This window comes from Chelonia mydas, chromosome 1 (genome assembly GCF_015237465.2).
Source record: "Chelonia mydas isolate rCheMyd1 chromosome 1, rCheMyd1.pri.v2, whole genome shotgun sequence".
NCBI lineage: Eukaryota > Metazoa > Chordata > Testudines > Cheloniidae > Chelonia > Chelonia mydas.
Window position 1 is genome coordinate 310137961 of NC_057849.1, and position 21273 is coordinate 310159233.

The window sequence follows — 21273 nt, forward strand, 5'->3', positions numbered from 1 at the left end:
ATGGTCACTTCAGATGGAGTTGTAGACTATGACAATCTATTCTCATTGGATGAATAAGTAGATATTTGGCTTCTATTTCATGTTGCACATGCTTCACAAGAATACCCTTTGTAGTGGTGTGTTATTCAGACACTGACATTGCAGTTCTCTGTGTACATTTTATTCACAAGTTGGAAACAAATTCAGAGCTTTGGTTTCATACTGGTATGAAAAAGACAACACCACATGTTTACACCAGCCCACACCATAGCAGCTGAACTTGGCCAACAACAATACAGAATGTTGCCAGCAGTACGCATGCTGACTGGGTGTGATTCAACCTGCTGCTTGGCAAGGGTTGGCAAACTAAAGCCATGGAAGCTTGTCAGAAGAATCCACACAAATTTAAAAGCCTTGCCAATTTTGGCATTACGGTGGTTACTCCTGCACAGCTGGCATCAGCAGAGCTTCCGATAGCTCTTCTCTATAACCCAACAGCTAACTCTGTGGGTGCAAATAAAATTGCGATATAAGCTTTTCTGTCACAAACAGGCCCAGAAGGCAGCCTTCCCCCCAGTTTACAATAATCTTCTGCAACATACCAAGCACATAAATTAGCCTTACTGGGAACCATACCAAGGAGGCTCAGCCTGACATCCCTTCCCCAATTAGAAATGGCTGGCATCACAACAATGATGGATACATTTCTCCAACGATTGACTAATGACAGACATCTGTCCCTGATGCAGTTCAGGAGCTCATTACATGTGGGGGGGGGGGGGGGGAGGGGAAGGGAGCCAAGTGTGAGCACAACTACTGTTACTCAAGACACAGTATGACAAGCATACAGACTTGACAGAATCCTGATGGTGAGGTTGCTGCCTTGGATTTTAGGGGTGTGTGTACCCCAGAATGTGATCAAACTCATTGCAACCATATTATGCGCGTTCACACACCATGAATTAATAAAATAGAACACCACATAATAAAGGGTTAATTTGAAAGCAGGCTTTTAGAGGCAAGGTCAAAACTAGCTGGCAGTTTCTGCTAAACATAATGGGAGGAGGGGAAAGAAAAGTCAACAACTGAGAAAGAAAGAAATTAAGTGGATGGAAAACCTTGAATTTGGGTGACTGATACAGAAGTATTATTATGATTAAGATTGTTAGGAATGTGTGTTGATAAGTAGTTTACTGAAAGTTAGGAAAAGTAATGATTTTAATAGGGGTCACTAAGATGTATAAAGAAAAGGAGTACTTGTGGCACCTTAGAGACTAAACAAATTTATTTGAGCATAAACTTTCGTGAGCTACAGCTCACTTCATCGGATGCATTCAGTGGAAAATGAAAATTCCACTGAATGCATCCGATGAAGTGAGCTGTAGCTCACGAAAACTTATGCTCAAATAAATTTGTTTAGTCTCTAAGGTGCCACAAGTACTCATTTTCTTTTTGCGAATACAGATTAACACGGCTGCTACTCTTTAAGATGTATAAGTTAGTTATAAAAGATGAGCTAAAACAGTGTATTCTGGAGCAGTCCTCTGAAGCCACCTTGAGAGATGTTTTTCCTGATAGCTTTTCTCCCTGGCAGGTGAACAACTGGCCACTGCAAACATGCTGTTAATTACCCAATACTGTTCCAATCTAATAAACTCCAGTTTTAGATAGAACACACTTACTTGCGTTAATCTTTCATCATATGGAATTGCTGTGTTCCCACTGATTTATTCCTGACACTGCCTGGAGTGAAACAGTGAAGTTACCCCTGCTGTTGTAGGTGGACTGGACTTAGTACTCTAGGTGGAGTCGCCAGAGCCAACAGTGGCTCTAGGGAGGACGAGTGGCCCAGCACGGGTCTCATTGCATTAGTCACTCCCCACTTGTCCCTCTTTGGAACTGGAGAGCGCCCTCTCTTGGTGCGCTGTTTCTAATGCTTCTTCCTCTGCACCAGGGATGGAGAATGGTGCCAGTGGAGTCCTTTGCAGGGAAGCTGAAGTGCTCAGTGCTGATTTGGATCAGCTTGGCACCTAGGCCAGTCTGAGGGCCGCCTCCATACAAATGTGTCTATCTTTCTGAATATGTGGGCTGAAGCTCCTGAAGATCTGGCACTTCTCCTTAATGTGAGTTTCCCTGAGGCACTTTAGACTGCTAGAATGCGGGTCACTCACTGGCATGGGCTTGCAGCAGGAGGCACATGGCTTGAAGCTCGGGGACTGGGACATGACCAGGCCCTGGGATGAAAATCCGTCAACAACAAGGACCACTATTCACCCTATATACACTAACACTTACTAAGAACTATATAAACTAACTGCAAAAACTATACAATATATTATAAAGTCCAAGGGAAAGAAGTCTTGCAAGAGCAAGAGGGATCATTCCAAGTAACCGTCACAGGCAGTAAGGGTGCGGAGTTAGCGGCACCCCTTATACCGACGCATCTGCATGTGACTCCAGGGGCCACTAGAGCCAGTCCTACGGATACCCCTAAGGGAAAAATCTCCGGCAACTGCGCACGTGGCACGCACACACCCCGAGCACGGAATGGATACGAGCAAGAACTCTAAGAAGAAAATGTGCATCTAGTAAACTGCTCTCTACTATTAAGCAATATTTCCTGAACTGCCACTGAGCAGTCTCTCTCTGTTTGATCTAACTACTCAACAGTCACACCATGAGGTACAGACTGTTTGGATTTGGGTGCAACGTAGGTCTAGGATGCTGGTACAATCGGCCTGGAAGAATAGACAGAGATGACATGGAGTTTGAATCGAGAAACTGTGAAGATCAGAGATCCAGCACTGTCTTCACCAAGATAGCATTATGAGAATTATCCTGGCCTGGTCTTGTTTTACTTGGACAATAACCTGTGGGATAAGCAGAATGGGGGTAATGCACACATGAAGCTCAGTCCCCATGTTGAGAGAAAGGTTTGGGTTAGCAAACCTGTACTCTGGCTCACTCAGAATGGAACAGAACCAATGGCACTTCTTGTCTTTTGTTGTGAATAGGTCAAATGCTGAAATACCCCAGACCTGAAAGTTGGTTCGGAGCACACTATTCTTCAAGGACCACTTGTGATTTTGGGAAAGTCTCCTGCTGAGGTGATTGGCCAACTGATTCTGGGAATTAAGTGTGTGGAAATGGGAGCAACCCCTTCTTTGACGCAAAAGTCCCATAGATTTATCACCTCTTGACAAAGCTGATCAGACCATGTTGTCCCAGTCTGTTTAGGTAGTACACTGTGGCTGTATATTTGGTCAGCTTCTAGATCAACAAGCTCTTTACATGAGGCAGAAAAGCACAGCAAGCCCTCTGAATCGTACAGAATTTGCGGACACAGATGGAGCAGAAGGCAATTCTCCATATTAACTCTTAGGTTTGCAACCCTTCTAGATAAGCACCCTGCCCTATCAGGAGGGAAGCATCAGTAACAATTGAAGGTGACAAGAAAAGGGTACGCCCTTGCATGTGTTCTTCTGACCCATCCACCACTCTGGAGGCTATAGGACTGCAGGACAAACCTGTACCAGTGTTCTAAGGGATGTCTTTTCGGTTGATACACTGAGTTCAGCCACGCTCGAAGGATGCACAGGCGAAGCAAGGCATGTTGGGTCACACAAGTACATGTGGCAATATGGCCTAAAAGCCTTAGTCATCATTAGATTGTGACGGTGGGGTCTGACTTAAGAGGTAAGTACAACTAGTGAATGGTCTGAGATTTCTCTAGAGAGAGAAAAGCCATCAAATTTGCAGAATGGAGTAGGGCCCCGTGACACTGGCAGACCAGGTGTCCTCTCATGCCAAGGTCCCTATGTCTCAATTGAATACTTACAAATACATAGCTGGAATCAGTCTGGCTCACTTATGTGTTAGTATTCGTAAAACAGGTATTAAGATTGTAAGCATGCATTTGGTATTCAGAGTTTATTGAATATTTGCAAGTAGCTATGTGAATTAATCTCATTTAGAACATCTGTAGCCTATATTGTAAAGGTAATAGTTGAGCAGTTGTATTGTGAGTTGGGAAATCACCAGACAGGAGAGACACATTAATTAGTGTGAAGGGCTGATCTTCAACAGAAGGTATTACGCCCTTCCCCAAAGGAAAAGTCCATCAATACCAGATTGTGGGATGTTGCAACTGGAATTTCCATATGTACTGTCAATAAGAGGACAAAAGACTTTTGTTGTTCTTCTCTCCTCCCTGTGACAATGAGTCATGCAAGCGGATTCCTCCCATCGGCTGAGTTTGCAGCTCAGACCACATGGCAGGAGGGGCTCAAAATCCCAAGAGAAGGAACTAGGTATCTCTATGCTGTTTGGACTTGGGGGGAGCATTGGCAGCAAGGTGTATCTAGGCATAGCAAGAGATCCCCAGCTGCTTAGCCTGAGTTAGCCCTAAAGCTCAAATAGAGCTTGCTGATTACAGAAGCCTACATTGCCTTTTGAAATTGAAGAGTAATTCATGCATGTGTCTGTTTGCTTGCTTTAACCTTGTAATTTTCTTTTAATATTTCATGAATCTTTATATACTTTATTATAGAATTGGCTGTAAGTGTTGTCTTTGGTGTTAGATCTAAGGTGCAACTGACCTGTGGTAAGTGAGTAGTGCTTTGGGACTGTGAGTAATCTAAATAGAGTGGTGATTCTTGGTGTGAAGGCTGGGTGGTGAGATAGGTCAGAGTACCCAAGGGAATTGTCTGTGATTCCATGTTAGGGTCAGTATAATACCTGAGATGTTTCCACTTGATATTGGTTGGTGAAATTTAAGTTGGAACTCTCAGCCCATTTGGGGTTTGTGCCCTGGTTCTTAACAGTCTGCCCTGAGGTTGGTACTCATGTTCTTCTACCACAGCAGGCAGTGTTACAGCCCCAATTAATTCAAATTTTCCATGTCAGGACTAATGTAGATGGTCTCCTGTTCAGCAAGAGTTCCAGACAGTCGAAGAAACGAATGATATAAGGACATGGTGGCGAACCTGATGTTCAGACCTGTCTTGTCCTAACCAATCATTCAGAAGGCATGAATTCTCTTTCTCCTCAAGTAAGTCACCACCACTGCCATGCATTTGGGTATACATGCAGGGCCCACAGCAGGCTAAAAGGGAAGTATTGTGTATTGACAGTGTTGGCCCACTATTACAAGTCTTAAAAACATTCTGTGACTTGGCAGTACTGCCACATGAATGTAAGCAGCCTGAAGATAAGATCAAAGGCAGCAAACCAGTTATTGTGGTCAAGGGAAAGAATGATTGACATTAGGGAACTATGTGAAATCTTACATGCCTAAAGAACTTGCTGAGATTTCAAAGTTCAGTATGTGTGTCAGACCTCCCCCTTTGCATGTGGAGAAAGTACTGAGAATAAAACCCCTTTCCCTGATGTTAAAGGAGAATTTCCTCTATGGCCCCTAGAGCTAACAGTCTGAATTTCTTGAAGGAGCACTGACTTGTGAGATGGGTCCCTGGAAAGCGATGGGATTGGTGAGAAAGCAAAGTGGACAGGAATTGGATAGAATAGCCTAGTGCATAGTGCTTAGGGCCCATTTGTCCATTGTTCTAGATTTCCAAGCATGAGGAAATGGGATAATCTGTCCCCAAACAGTGTGGGGGAAATGGCAGAAAGATCACTGAGTACTGTATTGCTGTCCTTGAAAGAGAAATCATATGGGTTCCTTCCTAGTAACTGACTGAAGATGAGCTGGCTGTGTCAAGCTGGGAGTTGGTATGGTGGCTCTTTGTAACACTGATGTTAGTACTGACACCCACAGCAACATTACCAACACCTTTTGGAAGCTGGGGCACAGACCACTAATGAATGAAGAGTAGCAGGAGAGTCTTTAAATGAACGTAAAGTTTCATCAGTTTTGTCTGAAAACAAAAATAGATGATCAAATGGGGAGGTCCTCTATAGCTTGCTGGATATCGGAAGCAATGCCTGAGTTCTGTAACCACGACGCTCACCTCATTGTTATTGCAAAGGCTATCATTCTAGAAGAAGCTGCAGTCATTCCAGTCTGTGCTTGCTATGACATCTTGGTGACCACGCAACCTTCTTCAGGAAAGCCTTAAATTCCTCCCTTGCATCTTCTGGTAGTTTGTCAGTAAACATGGACCTTGTATCCCAGTTTACAAAGTCATATTTAGCTAACAGTACCTGCTGGTTCACTATATACATTTGTAGAGGAGGTGGAATAAATTTGTCTCCCAAGTAAATCAAGTCTCTTGGGCTCTTTTTCTTTGGGAGCTGATTTAAATCTCCCTTGACACGATCTTTCACTGGTGCACCCATAACTACCGGTGTTTGGGGCAGGATGGGGAACAAAAGCACTCAAAGACTTGTATCTTAACAAGGCATTGTTTGTACGCTTAGCTGTAGGAGCTAAGGAAGCCGATGGGGGCTGCAAGGTCTTTGCCAGCTCTAGAAGAGCCTCATTAATTGGATGGGCTACCCTTCCAGGGGCAGCCATTTGTAGAATATCGAAAAGCCTGTGACTTCTCTCGAACAAGCTCAGTTTATATGCCCAAAGCTGCAATCATTCTTCTCAGCAACTCCTGAAAGTTGAATCAGAAAAAAAAGAGTCCAGGGGTCATTGAGTCAATGGGCAAGGAGGAAGACAGGTTAACAAGAAATGATAGATCCTCCTGTGGTGGGAAAGAAACAGGAAACAGTTCCTCTCGTAGTATTGGCTGCTTAGGGGAAACAGTGTCTCTGCATGTTTCCAACCTAGATAGCTCTGGAAGCTGCTCTGCCAGATGCTCGGCAACCTTCCCCTAGATGGAGCCACTGATAAAGATCTGGGGGGATCACAAAGCACCCCAAGGGGGCAAAAAAGGCTACTGAGGGTCAGCAAAAAGACATGGGCAACCAGTAATTACTAGGCCCTGAGGATCTCTCTCTGATGAATGATTGGTCCCACTCCCAGAACCATTGCGGCCCTTCAGAGGCTGCCTAGACAACTTGCTAGACTCACTGCACCAAGGACGGGATGGTAAATTACCAGAATATTCCAAGACAGACTCCAAAGAGCCACCTGAGTAGTCAGTAGTTATTGGAGGTTCAAAGACTGATGGGGCCACTAGGCAACCTGACTTATCTGTGGCCCATTATAAAGAGACCAACATCGGTACCTAAGTAAGGTAGTCTATACTGCAGTGGCACCCTGAAACGGCAAAGGTATGGCATCATAAATCTGTGCCGAGAAAGACCTTGTAGTTGGTGCCACAATATCAACTGTAAATCAGTACTCAACTCTGACGATCATTCTGGTACCAGGGCTGAAGAATGTACTGGTGCTGACATGCTGTGTACCGATGCCAAAGAGGGTACAAAGATGCTGAGTCCCCGCCATATTTATTAGCTTGTACAGATACTAGTACTGCTAACAGTCTCTGCACAGAAGCTGAGAAGACAGATGGGCCTAATACAACAAAAGCAATTGCAGTGCAATAGATTCCTGCTTCACAGGAGAGTCTGGAATGGAGATGCATAACAAATCCTTTGCTGCCTCATAAGCTTGCAAAGTTGTCAGTACTGAAACAGCATCCAGAGACTTAATGGCTGTCCTGCTGATGGTACCGGAGTTGACGGCATGGTACTGATATCCATGATATCAGGGAGACATGGGTCAATGGCCCAGCTCCACCATGAGTACCTAAAGAGTTCCAGTGATGTTCTGAGTCCTTTTTGAATAGGATATTTCTTCAACTTCAAGGGATTCTTATCTGTCATGTCCTCTCTTTTCGGTAGGCCCCGGAGCAGAAGGCTGACCCTTCTTTCTCCGTGGAGAAGATTCTCCAAGTCCAGAGATCTGTCAAGACAACCACAGCGGCAGTCTGCACAAGGGTGGCAGGGTGTTTACTCAAGGGCCTTGGGACTGAGGCAGTCCTCATCACATGCTCCATGAGGTGCTGAACAGCACATCTCTGGAAATATGCGTTCTTTTCTGAAGCAAACGGCAGATATTGCACCCCTCCTAATGTGTCCCTTGCCAAGGCACAAAAGGGAGTGTGTATGGTGATCACTATTTGGAATCACTGGGTGGGCACACGATTGGAATGTGCAACCACTCAAAGAAGAACTTTTAGTAAGCAGCAGTTTCTACATACACACAGTGCATAGCAGGCTACTGCGGGGTAGATTTACATCCCAGCTTGCCACGACTAAGTGTTCATTGAGACAAGCCCTGAAAGGTGGTGTGAGGGGGCAAGGCCAGATGGCTATAGAAAAGTAGTGGGAGATAGATATATTGGCCCCAGACTAAATAAATCCCTGGTACCAGGGTAAGTAAATGCCAGCTCCTCTAGGTCAATTACGACACCTGGGGCCAATTAAGATCTTTCCAGAAGGCAGGGAGGATAGCTAGGTTGATTGGGAATCCTAAAGCCAATTAGCGGCTGGGTGAAACTAGTTAAAAGCTTCCAGTTAGTCAGTTGGGCGCGTGTGTCAGGAGCTGTAGGAGGAAGCTGCACTGTTGGAGGAATTGAGCAAAGAGCAGTACAAACCATTTCAGGCACAAGGAAGAAGGCCCTGAGGTAACGGTGAAGTAGATATTGAGGAAGTGGGGGCTACTGTGGGGAAGTGGCCTAGGGAATTCTACATGTCCTATTTCCAAAAAGTCAGCTACCATAGCTGCTACTATTAGGGTCCCTGGGCTGGGACCCAGAGTAGAGGGTGAGCCTGGGCTCCCTCCCTCCCCTCCCCGATTAATCACTGAGACTGGGAGATAACAGAGACTGTGTGAGGGAGGGTTGCTTCTCCTCACCTCCCTTGCTGGCTTATGATGAAAATAGCTCAGTAGGCTGTGACCCTTGCCTCTAGAGAGAGAAGAGCTACGTGGAGGGTCACAGTGAGCCTCTGAGGCTAGCAAAATCCGCCAGGAAACGCAGGACCCACGGAGACAAGGACAGAGCTTTGTCACAGTGGATAATGAAAGGGAAGGGATTTTAAGTCAATGTTAAGCATTTTGTTTTTTGTCTAACATTTATATTATTTCACTGTCTAAACACATAGTTGAGGGGGAAAACCATCTTTGAAGGGGTAGACATGTTAAATCTTTAATAAATAAAGGTACAAGAAAACTCACAATACACACTTGAAATCTTGAAGTCTTCCAACAAAACCACAGAAGACCAAACTTGGTACTCCTTTCTTTATACATCAGAAAGCAACAATAGAAGTGAAACTCCCTCCCTCCGCCCATCCACATATTTTTTCTTCTTAGGGCAGCTCACTTAAAAAAAAAACAAAAAAAAAACACCCTGCAGTTTAACTTACCAATAGAGGATTGTACGATCCATAAGCACCAAAAGCATCCTCATTTCTCTGATATAGAGATTGTGACATTAGTCTTTCCAGCATGGATACATTTAATCCGTAAGCCATTGCAAGTCTAGATTTAATTACTGGTCCTAATTGCATTGGATCTCCAGCGAGCACTATCTGCAGAAGAAGTAAAAACCCTCTTCTGTATTAGAATTGACACAAAGTTAGATGAATACATTTTTTTTTAAAAACAAAGGATTAAAAAAATCAACTACTGTTACAATACTGTAGACATTCTAACACTATTCAGTGGGTGGAGGGAAGGTGCAAAGTAATGATTAACTTGATGGCTCACTTTATTGCACAAATCTACAAGAATTTTATTCTTTTAAAGAAAAAATATGATACAATTATTTGCACCTGAAAAAAAACAAAAAAACAACCACCCCAAAATAGTTACCCACCTTTTTCGTAACTGTTGTTCGAGATGAGTTGCTCATATCCATTCCATTCTAGGTGTGCATGTGCCCATGTGTGTGGTCATTAGTTTTGCCTTAGCAGTATCTGAAGGGCCAACTGTGGCGCCCCCTTGAGTGCCATGCTCAGGCGTTCGTATATCAGGCGCCACCAGTCCTACGCTCTCTCTGTTCCTTCTTGCCGACAACTCCAACAGAGGGGCAGGGGTAATGGAATGGACATGAGCAACACATCTCGAATATTTACAAAAAAGGTGGGTAACTTTTTTCTTCAAGTGCTTGCTCATGTCGATTCAATTCTAGATGACTTACAAGCAGTATCAAAAGAGATGGGCTCAGAGTTCATGGTCTTGTAGCTTATAGCACTGCTCTTGCAAAGCCAGCGTCATCTCAAGCTTGCTGGGTAAGGGCAAAATGAGACAAACGTTTGAACAGAGGAGCAGGTAGCGGCCCTACACATCTCTTGGATTGCTACCTGTCTCAGGAAGGCCACTGACGATGCTTGTGTCCTAGTCGAGTGTGCCATCACGATTGCCAGCGGAGGCACTTTCACCAGACCACAGCAGTAGCGGACGCAGGCTGTGATCCAGGACGAAATTCTCTGAGCAGACACTGGGCAACCTTTCGTTCTGTCTGCCACTGCAACGGTGTTGACTTACAGAACGGCCTTGTTCTATGTAGAAGGCCAGCGCCCTCCAGACATCCAGGATGTGTAGTCTACTCTCATCTGACACATGAGGCTTTGGAAAGAAGATGGGCAAGTACATCTCTTGGCCAGTATGAAACTGGGAAATAACTTTGGGCAGAAACGCTGCGTGCAGTCACAGCTGGATCTTATCCTTGTAGAAGACCATATAGGGAGGCTCAGAAGTAAGCACCCTGAACTCGGACACCCTGTGGGCTGACATTATCGTGACCAGGAACGAGACCTTCCAGGAGAGAGCAGGAAATCAGAGGCTCAAATGGAGACTCCATGAGCCTCAACAGCATGAGATTCAGGTCCAGGGGAGTGGGAGAATGGGGTCTCAAACATGCGGGTAGAGACACTCCAGACCTTTCAAAAACTGTGCAACCATGTCATGAATGAAGATCAACCTGCCTTGAAACAGTGGATGGAAAGTCGAGAAAGCGACCAGGTGGACCTTGACCAATGACAGGGACAAATGTTGGAGTTTGAGGTGCAGCAGATAATCCAGGATCTCCTGCAGCAGGGCCTGCTTGACCCAAATACACCCATTCTGAGGCCCAACACGTGAATCTTTCCATTTGGCCAGGTAAGTCGCTCTTGTGGAGGGTTTCCTGCTACCCTGCAAGACCAGCTGGACACGGGTCAAGCATGCCTATTCTTCCATGCTTAGCCATGTAGTAGCCAAGCCATCAAGTGCAGCGCCACCAGGTTCAGATGCAAAAGGCTGCTGTGGTTCTGTCACAGCAGATCTGGCCAGAGAGGCAGCTGCAGTGGGGAGGCTACCAAAAGGCTCAGTAACTTGCCTAACCAGTGCTGGGCGAGGGGGATATTAGGATAACCTTTGCCTTGTCTTGCCTGATCTTCACAAGGACTCTGTGAATCAGTTGCACTAGTGGGAAGGCATACATCAGCGCTCCCAACCACGGAATGAGAAAGGTGTCTGGCAGAGAGCCCCTGTCCGTTTCCCAGACTGAACAGAACACGTGTCATTTTCTGTTCTGCCTGGACACGAACAGGCCCACCTGGGAAGTCCCCCACCTCTGGAAGATTATGCTGACCAACTCCGGATGGAGCAACTACTCGTGATGAGAGGAGACAGTCCTGCTGAGGTGATCTGCCAGGACATTCCTGGTTCCAGGCAGGTATGTGGCTATCAGATGAATGGCATGACACACACAAAAATCCCAAAGGTGGAGATTTTTTTGATAAAGAGCCAAAGACATGGCAGCACCCTGCCTGTTGATGTAACACATCACAGCAGTGTTGTCTGTCAGGACCTGCACCACCTTGTCCTTCAGGTGGGGCAAGAATGCCTGGCAGGCCAGGCGAACCGCTCTGAGCTCCCTGATGTTTATATGGAGGGCCAGATCATCCCACAACCAGCGACCCTGGGTGCTCAGCTTGCCTAGGTGGGCTCCCCAGCCCAGGTCTGAACCACTGGAGACCACTGTCAGCTACGGGGATGGGGTCACAAAGGGGACTCCCTCCAACATAGATTCGGGGTCCAACTACCAACCCAGGGAAGGCCTGATGTGGTATGGTACCCTGACTACCCTGTCCAGGTCACGCCTGTCAGGAATGTAGACCAACGCCAGCCGTGCTTGCAGGCGCCAGAGATGGAGCAGAGAATGGCTGACCACGTATGTACACGCAGCCCAACAGCCACAGGCAGGTGTGAGCCATGGTGAGCAGGTGGTTCTTTACATGGGAGATCAGGTCTGACATGGCTTGAAAACATGCTTCCGGAAGGAAGGCTCTGGCTCACATGAAGTCAAGAACCGCCCCAATGAACTCTCTTTCTTGGACTGGCCTTAAAATGGATTTTTTCTTGTTTATTAACAGGCCCAGGTTGTGGCAAGTGGAATGCACCAAATTGAGGATCCTCTGCACTTGCTCCTGAGACCTGCTCTTGATAAGCCAGTTGTTGAGATACGGAAAGACCTGGACCCCTCGGCATCTCAGCTAAGCAGCCACTGGCGCCATATATTTTATGAACACCCTGTGGGCCGATGAGAGGCCAAAGAGTAGCACTCTGAATTAAAAATGGAGCCTACCCACTATGAAATGGAGGAAGCATCTGTGACCTGGAAAGGGATGATTGTGGCCAGGGAGACCATGTGAAACTTCAACTTTTTGAAAAGGAGTACTCGTGGCACCTTAGAGACTAACCAGTTTATTTGAGCATAAGCTTTCGTGAGCTACAGCTCACTTCATCGGATGCATACTGTGGAAAATACAGAAGAAGATGTTTGTTTTTATACACACAAATCATGAAAAAATGGGTGTTTATCACTACAAAAGGTTTTCTCTCCCCCCACCCCACTCTCCTGCTGGTAATAGCTTATGTAAAGTAATCACTCTCCTTACAATGTATATGATAATCAAGGTGGGCCATTTCCAGCACAAATCCAGGTTTTCTCCCCGCCCAACACACACACATCCCAAACAAACCCACTCTCCTGTTGGTAATAGCTTATCTAAAGTGATCACTCTCCTTACAATGTGTATGATAATCAAGGTGGGCCATTTCCAGCACAAATCCAGGGTTTAACAAGAATGTCTGAGGAACGGGGGGGTGAGGGGGGGGAGGAAGGAATAAACAAGGGGAAATAGGCTTGAAGAGAGACTGGGAATGGTTGAGTCATTATAAAAAGTAACTTAAGTTAATTGTATCCAATTTGCAAATGAATTCCAAGTCAGCAGTCTCTCGCTGGAGTCTGGATTTGAAGTTTTTCTGTTGTAATATTGCAACTTTCATGCATGTAATCGCGTGATCAACCTTCAGGATAGGTTGTAGATCCTTGATAATGCGTTGGAGTGGTTTTAGTTGGGGGCTGAAGGTGACGGCTAGTGGCGTTCTGTTATTTTCTTTGTTGGGCCTGTCCTGTAGTAGGTGACTTCTGGGAACTCTTCTGGCTCTATCAATCTGTTTCTTCACTTCAGCAGGTGGGTACCGTAGTTGTAAGAATGCTTGAGAGAGATCTTGTAGGTGTTTGTCTCTCTCTGAGGGATTGGAGCAAATGCGGTTGTATCGTAGAGCTTGGCTGTAGACAATGGATTGTGTGGTGTGGTCAGGGTGAAAGCTGGAGGCATGTAGGTAGGAATAGCGGTCAGTAGGTTTCCGGTATAGGGTGGTGTTTGTGTGACCATCATTTATTAGCACTGTAGTGTCCAGGAAGTGGATCTCTTGTGTGGACTGGACCAGGCTGAGGTTGATGGTGGGATGGAAATTGTTGAAATCATGGTGGAACTCCTCAAGGGCTTCTTTTCCATGGGTCCAGATGATGAAGATGTCATCAATATAGCGCAAGTAGAGTAGGGGTGTTAGGGGACGAGAGCTGACGAAGCGTTGTTCTAAGTCAGCCATAAAAATCTTGGCATACTGTGGGGCCATGCGGGTACAAATCAGCGGCACTGCTATGAGAAGGTATACATTGTCCCCAAATGTAAAATAGTTATGGGTAAGGACAAAGTCACAAAGTTCAGCCACCAGGTTAGCCGTGACATTATCGGGGACAGTGTTCTTGACGGCTTGTAGTCCATCTTTGTGTGGAATGTTGGTGTAGAGGGCTTCTACATCCATAGTGGCCACGATGGTGTTTTCAGGAAGATCACCGATGCATTGTAGTTTCCTCAGGAAGTCAGTGGTGTCTCGAAGGTAGCTGGGAGTGCTGGTAGCATAGGGCCTGAGGAAGGAGTCTACATAGCCAGACAATCCTGCTGTCAGGGTGCCAATGCTTGAGATGATGGGGCGCCCAGGATTTCCAGGTTTACGGATCTTGGGTAGTAGATAGAATATCCCAGGTCGGGTTCCAGGGGTGTGTCTGTGTGGATTTGATCTTGTGCTTTTTCAGGGAGTTTCTTGAGCAAATGCTGTAGTTTCTTTTGGTAACTCTCAGTGGGATCAGAAGGTAATGGCTTGTAGAAAGTGGTGTTGGAGAGCTGCCGAGCAGCCTCTTGTTCATATTCTGACCTATTCATGATGACAACAGCACCTCCTTTGTCAGCCTTTTTGATTATGATGTCAGAGTTGTTTCTGAGGCTGTGGATGGCATTGTGTTCTGCACGGCTGAGGTTTGGGGCAAGTGATGCTGCTTTTCCACAATTTCAGCCCGTGCACATCGGCGGAAGCACTCTATGTAGAAGTCCAGTCTGCTGTCTCGACCTTCAGGAGGAGTCCACCTAGAATCCTTCTTTTTGTAGTGTTGGTAGGGAGGTCTCTGTGGATTAGTATGTTGTTCAGAGGTGTGTTGGAAATATTCCTTGAGTCGGAGACGTCGAAAATAGGATTCTAGGTCACCACAGAACTGTATCATGTTCGTGGGGGTGGAGGGGCAGAAGGAGAGGCCCTGAGACAGGACAGCTGCTTCTGCTGGGCTAAGAGTATAGTTCGATAGATTAACAATATTGCTGGGTGGGTTGAGGGAACCATTGCTGTGGCCCCTTGTGGCATGCAGTAGTTTAGAAAGTTTAGTGTCCTTTTTCTTTTGTAGAGAAGCAAAGTGTGTGTTGTAAATGGCTTGTCTAGTTTTAGTAAAGTCCAGCCACGAGGAAGTTTGTGTGGAAGGTTGGTTTTTTATGACAGTATCCATTTTTGAGAGCTCATTCTTTATCTTTCCCTGTTTGCTGTAGAGGATGTTGATCAGGTGGTTCTGCAGTTTCTTTGAGAGCGTGTGGCACAAGCTGTCAGCATAGTCTGTATGGTATGTAGATTATAATGGATTTTTTACCTTCAGTCCTTTTGGTACGATGACCCCACACTCTCACAAATCTTGGGAGACAGGCCAGTCCTTGCCTACAGACAGCCCCCCAGCCTGAAGCGAATACTCACTAGCAACCACATACCACACAACAGAACCACTAACCCAGGAACCTATCCTTGCAACAAAGCCTGTTGCCAACTGTGCCCACATATCTATTCAGGGGACACCATCACAGGGCCTAATAACATCAGCCACACTATCAGAGGCTCGTTCACCTGCACATCTACCAATGTGATATGTGCCATCATGTGCCAGCAATGCCCCTCTGCCATGTACATTGGTCAAACTGGACAGTCTCTATGTAAAAGAATAAATGGACACAAATCAGATGTCAAGAATTATTCATAAACCAGTCGGAGAACACTTCAATCTCTCTGGTCACGCGATTACAGACATGCAAGTTGCGATATTACAACAGAAAAACTGCAAATCCAGACTCCAGCGAGAGACTGCTGAATTGGAATTCATTTGCAAATTGGATACAATTAACTTAGGCTTGAATAGAGAGTAGGAATGGTTGAGTCATTATAAAAAGTAACCTATTTCCCCTTGTTTATTCCTTCCCTCCCCCACTGTTCCTCAGACGTTCTTGTTAAACCCTGGATTTGTGCTGGAAATGGCCCACCTTGATTATCATACACATTGTAAGGAGAGTGATCACTTTACATAAGCTGTCACCAGCAGGAGAGTGGGGTGGGGGGAGAGAAAACCTTTTGTAGTGATGAACACCCATTTTTTCATGATTTGTGTGTATAAAAACAAACGTCTTCTGTATTTTCCACAGTATGCATCCGATGAAGTGAGCTGTAGCTCACAAAAGCTTATGCTCAAATAAATTGGTTAGTCTCTAAGGGGCCACTAGTACTCCTTTTCTTTTTGCGAATACAGACTAACACGGCTGTTATTCTGAAACCTTTCAACTTTTTGAGAAACTTGTTGAGGAGGTTTAGGAGCGGGTGCAGCCTCCTCTACTCTGACCTCTGAGTGTGACTCATGCACTGAGTCTGGTGCTGTCCGTACTGCCAGCTGTTGCTCTGAGGCAGTGGCAGATGAACGATGCGAAGGGGGCATTGTCATGACTGGCATGCCCCATGCACTCCAATAAGGCTACAGCGCTGGCCACTGGCCATGCTGCCAAGGCGGCACCGTCAACATCAGCGCAGCCTTGAGAGCCCAATCACGTTGGTGGAGTCTGGGCGAGGGGCTGAACTGCCCTTCTGTGCCAGAGGAATCCCCTTCTGGTGACCACAGTGGGCCATCAACGCCTGCGTCTGCCTGCTGACTGTTGCCGCTGGAGACTGGTGCCTGAAGTGAGAGGGTTGGTGTCGGTATCGAGAGGACCAGAGGCATGACAGGGAGTGCTCCCCACAGGGCAGGCGACTGAGATCTGCGCTGAGAGGATGACTGGCGGGAGGATGAATGGTGTTGGCAATACAGAGACTAGCGCCTCCCCTTATGCAATCCACATTGAACAGCAGGGACTGCGATTGCTGTGCTGGAGACCGAGGGCGAACCCCAGAGGATCTGAGCTGCGACTCCGAAGATCTGCAGCTTGGAGGAGAGCACTGACTTGTCTCAGGGGATTGGTGGAGTGCCACTGCCCCCGAGGGGGTCTTAGCAGCTGCCTTGCCCTCATGGGGAGCCTTCGCCGTTTCCTGCGGTGCTGGCGGAGGCCTCTGCTCTCTTGGCACCAGGAGAGTTTGGGAAGATGTTGACGCTGCCAGAAGTTTGGGTCCCTTACCACTCCTGAGAGTCGGTGGTGGATCCTTTAAGGGGTAAGGGCCCCGACCAGGGAGGCACATCCATGTGGCTCCGGAGTGGCCAGGTGGCCCCAACTGAGTCCTTTGCCAGATGTCTCATGGCCCTTCTTGCTCAGTGCTGGGAAGCCGTGCTTCTTTGTTTTCTCTTGGGGCACTGGTGACTGGGAGTGGTGCCGGGCGGAGTTCAGTGCTGGGGGTGCACTGCACACCGAGGGCGAGGTACTAGGCGAGTCTTGGTGGGACGGCTCAGAAGCTGGACAAAGGGCAGCCTCCATGAGGAGAGTCCCAAGTGAATATCCCGCTTTTTCTGAGTCCTGTGTCAAAATTTTTTTACAAATATGACACTTGTCCTTCACATGTGATTCCCCCAAGCACTTGAGGCAGCTGCTGTGGGGGTCATTTAAAGTCATAGGCCTGTTACAGTCTGTGCAGGACTTAAACCCCGGAGACCGAGGCATGCCCCACCTGGGGCAAACTCCCCGCTAGGACTAACTTCTAACTACACTTAAGAACTACACCTCTACCCCGATATAAGGCGGTTCTTGGAAGACAAAAAAATCTCACCACGTTATAGGTGAGACCGTGTCATATCGAACTTGCTTTGGGCCCCTCTGTTCCTTGTTCCCTAACCACCCCCTCCAGAGACCCCCGTCCCTAATCACTCCCAGGACCCCACTCCCTACTCAACCCCTCTGCTCCCTGTCCCCGGACTGCTCCGACCTCTATCCACACCCCCCGGTCCCTGACAGGCACTCACCGGCAGTGGCGGGAAGCGGAGCAACGGTGGCCCCAGCCTGCTCCACTCCACCACCTCCCAGCTGTGGTGCTCCGCTTCCGCCGCTGGCGAGCGCAGGAAGATTGGGGAAAGGATGCCCCCCGTACTCACCTGCGGCAGGAAGTGGAGCACTGCGGCTGGGAGCTGGCGGAGTGGAGCAGGCTGGGGCCGGGCTGCTCCACTTCCGCTGCTGCCGGTGAGTGCTTCCCCCAAATCCCCTCCCCCAAGAGACATGGCTGGGGCCAGGGAAGCTGAGCGGGCTGCTTCCGGACCCCTCTAATCCCCCGGGCCACTCTGGGACTGCGGGGCCCCCAAAAGTGCCCCACCCACAGCTCCTGCCTCCCAGACCGTGGGGGTTGGGGGGAGCCCCTGACCGCCCCTCAGACCCTCTGCCCCTTATCCAACCTCTCGGCCCTGTCCCGGCACCCTTAACACACTGCTCAGAGCAGCGTGTCAGAGCTTTACCACATCATATGCAAACCCGTGTTATATCGGGGTAGAGGTGTACTTAACACTAACTACTATAACAAACTATTTACAAGGCCCTAAAGCTCCAAGTCAGAAGAGATGAAACTGCTAGCCCTTGCTATGCAAGGAAAGGCGCTCTGACTAACCACCACGGGTGGTAAGAAGGAACTGAGAGGGCATAGGACCAGTGGCACCTGATATACCGATGCATGAGTGTGGCACTCAAGGGGGCACCAGAGCTGGCCGTACAGATGACATTAAGGCAAAATCTCTGATGACCGTACACATGGGCGCGCACATACCTAGAATGGAATTTCATGAGCAACACATCTTGAAAAACAAGTATGTTTTAGCAAGATAGTGTTTATTATGAAAAGTACTCAAAACTATTACTTAAGAGTAGAAAATGCTGAAAATTAGAGCATTTGTTTAAAACTTAAGAGCTTCAAATTAAGTGGCAACATGTATTTACAACATGATATAATACACTATTAACAAACTAATACAAGTTCCCAGAACTGCACGCTCATTTCCTGGAAATAGCAACTTATCCTATCACTAGCCATGAAGTGATCGCGTTAGAAATAGGAAGCTGTTACTGGAAGTGAAGAAAGCAAGCCTAAAACCCTTTAAAAAAAACAAAACAACAAAACCATACATATATTAAGATACATACCTGTCCATTAACTTCTGAAATCAACCCAAGCGGAATCAAGCATTCTGGTTCACTTGCCTGTCCTGCTTCATCCACAAATACATGTGTGAAATGCCCAAGCCTAGAGTTAAATAAAATCACTTCAGACAGCTGTTTTAGGGTTAGTATATTCTGCCACCCTGTGGTTGACCTGGTCAAATAATTCTGAAAAAAAATTACAAGGATCAAGTATGTGTGCCATATGCAGTCACATCTTCAACATGAGAGGTATTTCAACACTTGACAGCTTTATAATATTGCCGGGGAGAAAGCAAAAGCCTAGTAAACTTCGCCCCCATTTGTGATGTCACATATTTTGAAAGATATATATCAGAAATATTTCCTATCTTTTTCTTTAACTTGGTCAGAATAGAAAATTTAAATTGACATAGAAATGACACTTTTCCTCACCCTCCCTTTGCCCCCCACCTGCCATATAAGCTGGAGAATGTCATTAGTTTAGAGCTGACGTTCTCTGTTGTGTTCCAGCACAGCAATGCTAGTAATTCCTAAGCTAAGCAGGATTGCATGTGTTGTGCAGGTAGCGGCAAGGAGAACAGACACACACATGGTTTCAAGGGAGCTAAGTGCTTTAGCAGCAATAATTGAAAATGACCCAATCAGCACTACCTGTGATGATGTTGTGAAGGCCAAGACTATAACAGGGTTAATAAAAGAACTAGATAAATTCATGGAAGATAGGTCCATCAATGGCTATAAGCCAGGATGGGCAGGGATGGTGTCCCTAGTTTCTGTTTGCCAGAAGCTGGGAATGAGCGACAGGGAACGGATCACTTGATGATTACCTGTTCTGTTCATTCCCTCTGGGGCACTTGGCATTGACCACTGTCGGAAGACAGGATACTGGGCTAGATGGACGTTTGGTCTGACCCAGTATGACAGTTCTTATGTTCTTACTTCCAAGTGCAGCATGACCTACAGTGTTAACTCCTAAAATGCTTTCAATTACAGTTGGTCCTTGGCAATACACATAACTGCCAGAGAATCACTGCTGTAGGGGAGGGGGGAAAAAAACAAAACCAAAACCATATTTGTGCCACACAGTCTTCTCACTTTGATGGGATTTTGATCTTTAAATTACGTATTTTGAAAATAATGTCGTTTGAGATAATTTTGTAGTTCAACTATGCTGGAAGGGCTAACTAAAATTTAATATGGCTGTAAGCTTAGCTGGGAATGCAATGTTTTACTACTTGTTAACAGTTGCCTGGTTTAAACAGATTAAACTACTTTGCAGAGTACCCCCAAATATTTATTTCATAGCCCCAAGTGTCCAAAGCTATTAATGACATGCATCCACAGTACCTTACTCCTATTTGATAAAACATTCCTGCACTGCTACATGTGGTAATTATTATCCTGAACCGTGATGCTTTCCAAATATCTTCACCATCTTTGCAGTAAAGTTTTACTGTATCACCGACTGTCTGCAAACAGAAGACACTTATTTACTCAAGTATTTTTTATAAAACTGCCACACACCAAGCTCATGATGTGTAAATTCTACAGGCCAGCTTGAAGTTCAAAACCACTAAATATTTAAAACTGTACAAAAATATTTTAATAAGATTTTACTTTAGAAGCTGTACTTTAAGTATTTATTGGACCCAGCAATGCACTTTGAGGGGAGTTCGTCCTGAGTTTGCCCAAACAAGGAGGAGCAGCACAAAATAAAGCACATTTTTATTACAAAAAATAACACTGTATTTTCTTTATTCTTAGTTTTATAAGATCAAATCTTAACATATGTACAACCAGGACACAGCACAAATAGAAATGGTCAAAAAGGGCTGTGAAGATAGTCCATATCTCCCTTTGTAAATAAATTTAGACTTCATTAGTCTGGAAAACAATAAGGGCTTGTCTACATGGTGGTGTAATGTGTTTTTGGGGGGTGTGATTTCTGAAGTGCACTAATGTATAGTGCATTAATTGGTCTGTGTAGACCCTGCTGATATGCACTAAAGGTTCCCTAGTGAGCACAACATTAAAGCACACTAGGGAACCTTTTCTGCATACCAGCAGGGTCCACATGGATCAATTAATGCTCAACACATTAATGCCCTTCAGAAATAATACCCTCAAAGGGCACATTACCCCTCCATGTAAGGACAAGCCCTAAGAAGAGATGAACATAAAATAATGACTGTCAAAGAAAAGATCAATTGCTCTGTGACACAAAACAAGAACACAGGGACACAACATTAAAGGGTGGGGGAAAAAAAGTAAAGCCAACTTAAAAAAGACAAAATGAAAACTACACAGTGCCAACCCAAAAAAACAGTGCCAACCCAAAAAAAAAAAAAAAGTATTTAAAATGCAATGAATAATTGAACAGTGGAAAATTCCTGCTGCATATTATTTGACCAAATAAACTTA

At 46.0% G+C, this 21273-nt stretch overlaps 1 protein-coding gene across 7 annotated transcripts in view; it reads right to left on the reverse strand.

Moving 5' to 3' along the window:
- Positions 1 to 21273, reverse strand: part of MOV10L1 (Mov10 like RISC complex RNA helicase 1) — an 84761-nt gene that overhangs the window by 16220 nt on the left and 47268 nt on the right. For all 7 annotated transcript variants that reach the window (XM_043550753.1, XM_037889043.2, XM_043550747.1 and 4 more), the window contains 3 exons: positions 20200 to 20321; positions 18856 to 18955; positions 9262 to 9426 (listed from right to left, as the gene is read on the reverse strand). In XM_043550753.1, the coding sequence (XP_043406688.1) occupies positions 9262 to 9426; positions 18856 to 18955; positions 20200 to 20321 (387 nt within the window). The remainder of the gene's footprint in view (positions 1 to 9261; positions 9427 to 18855; positions 18956 to 20199; positions 20322 to 21273) is intronic.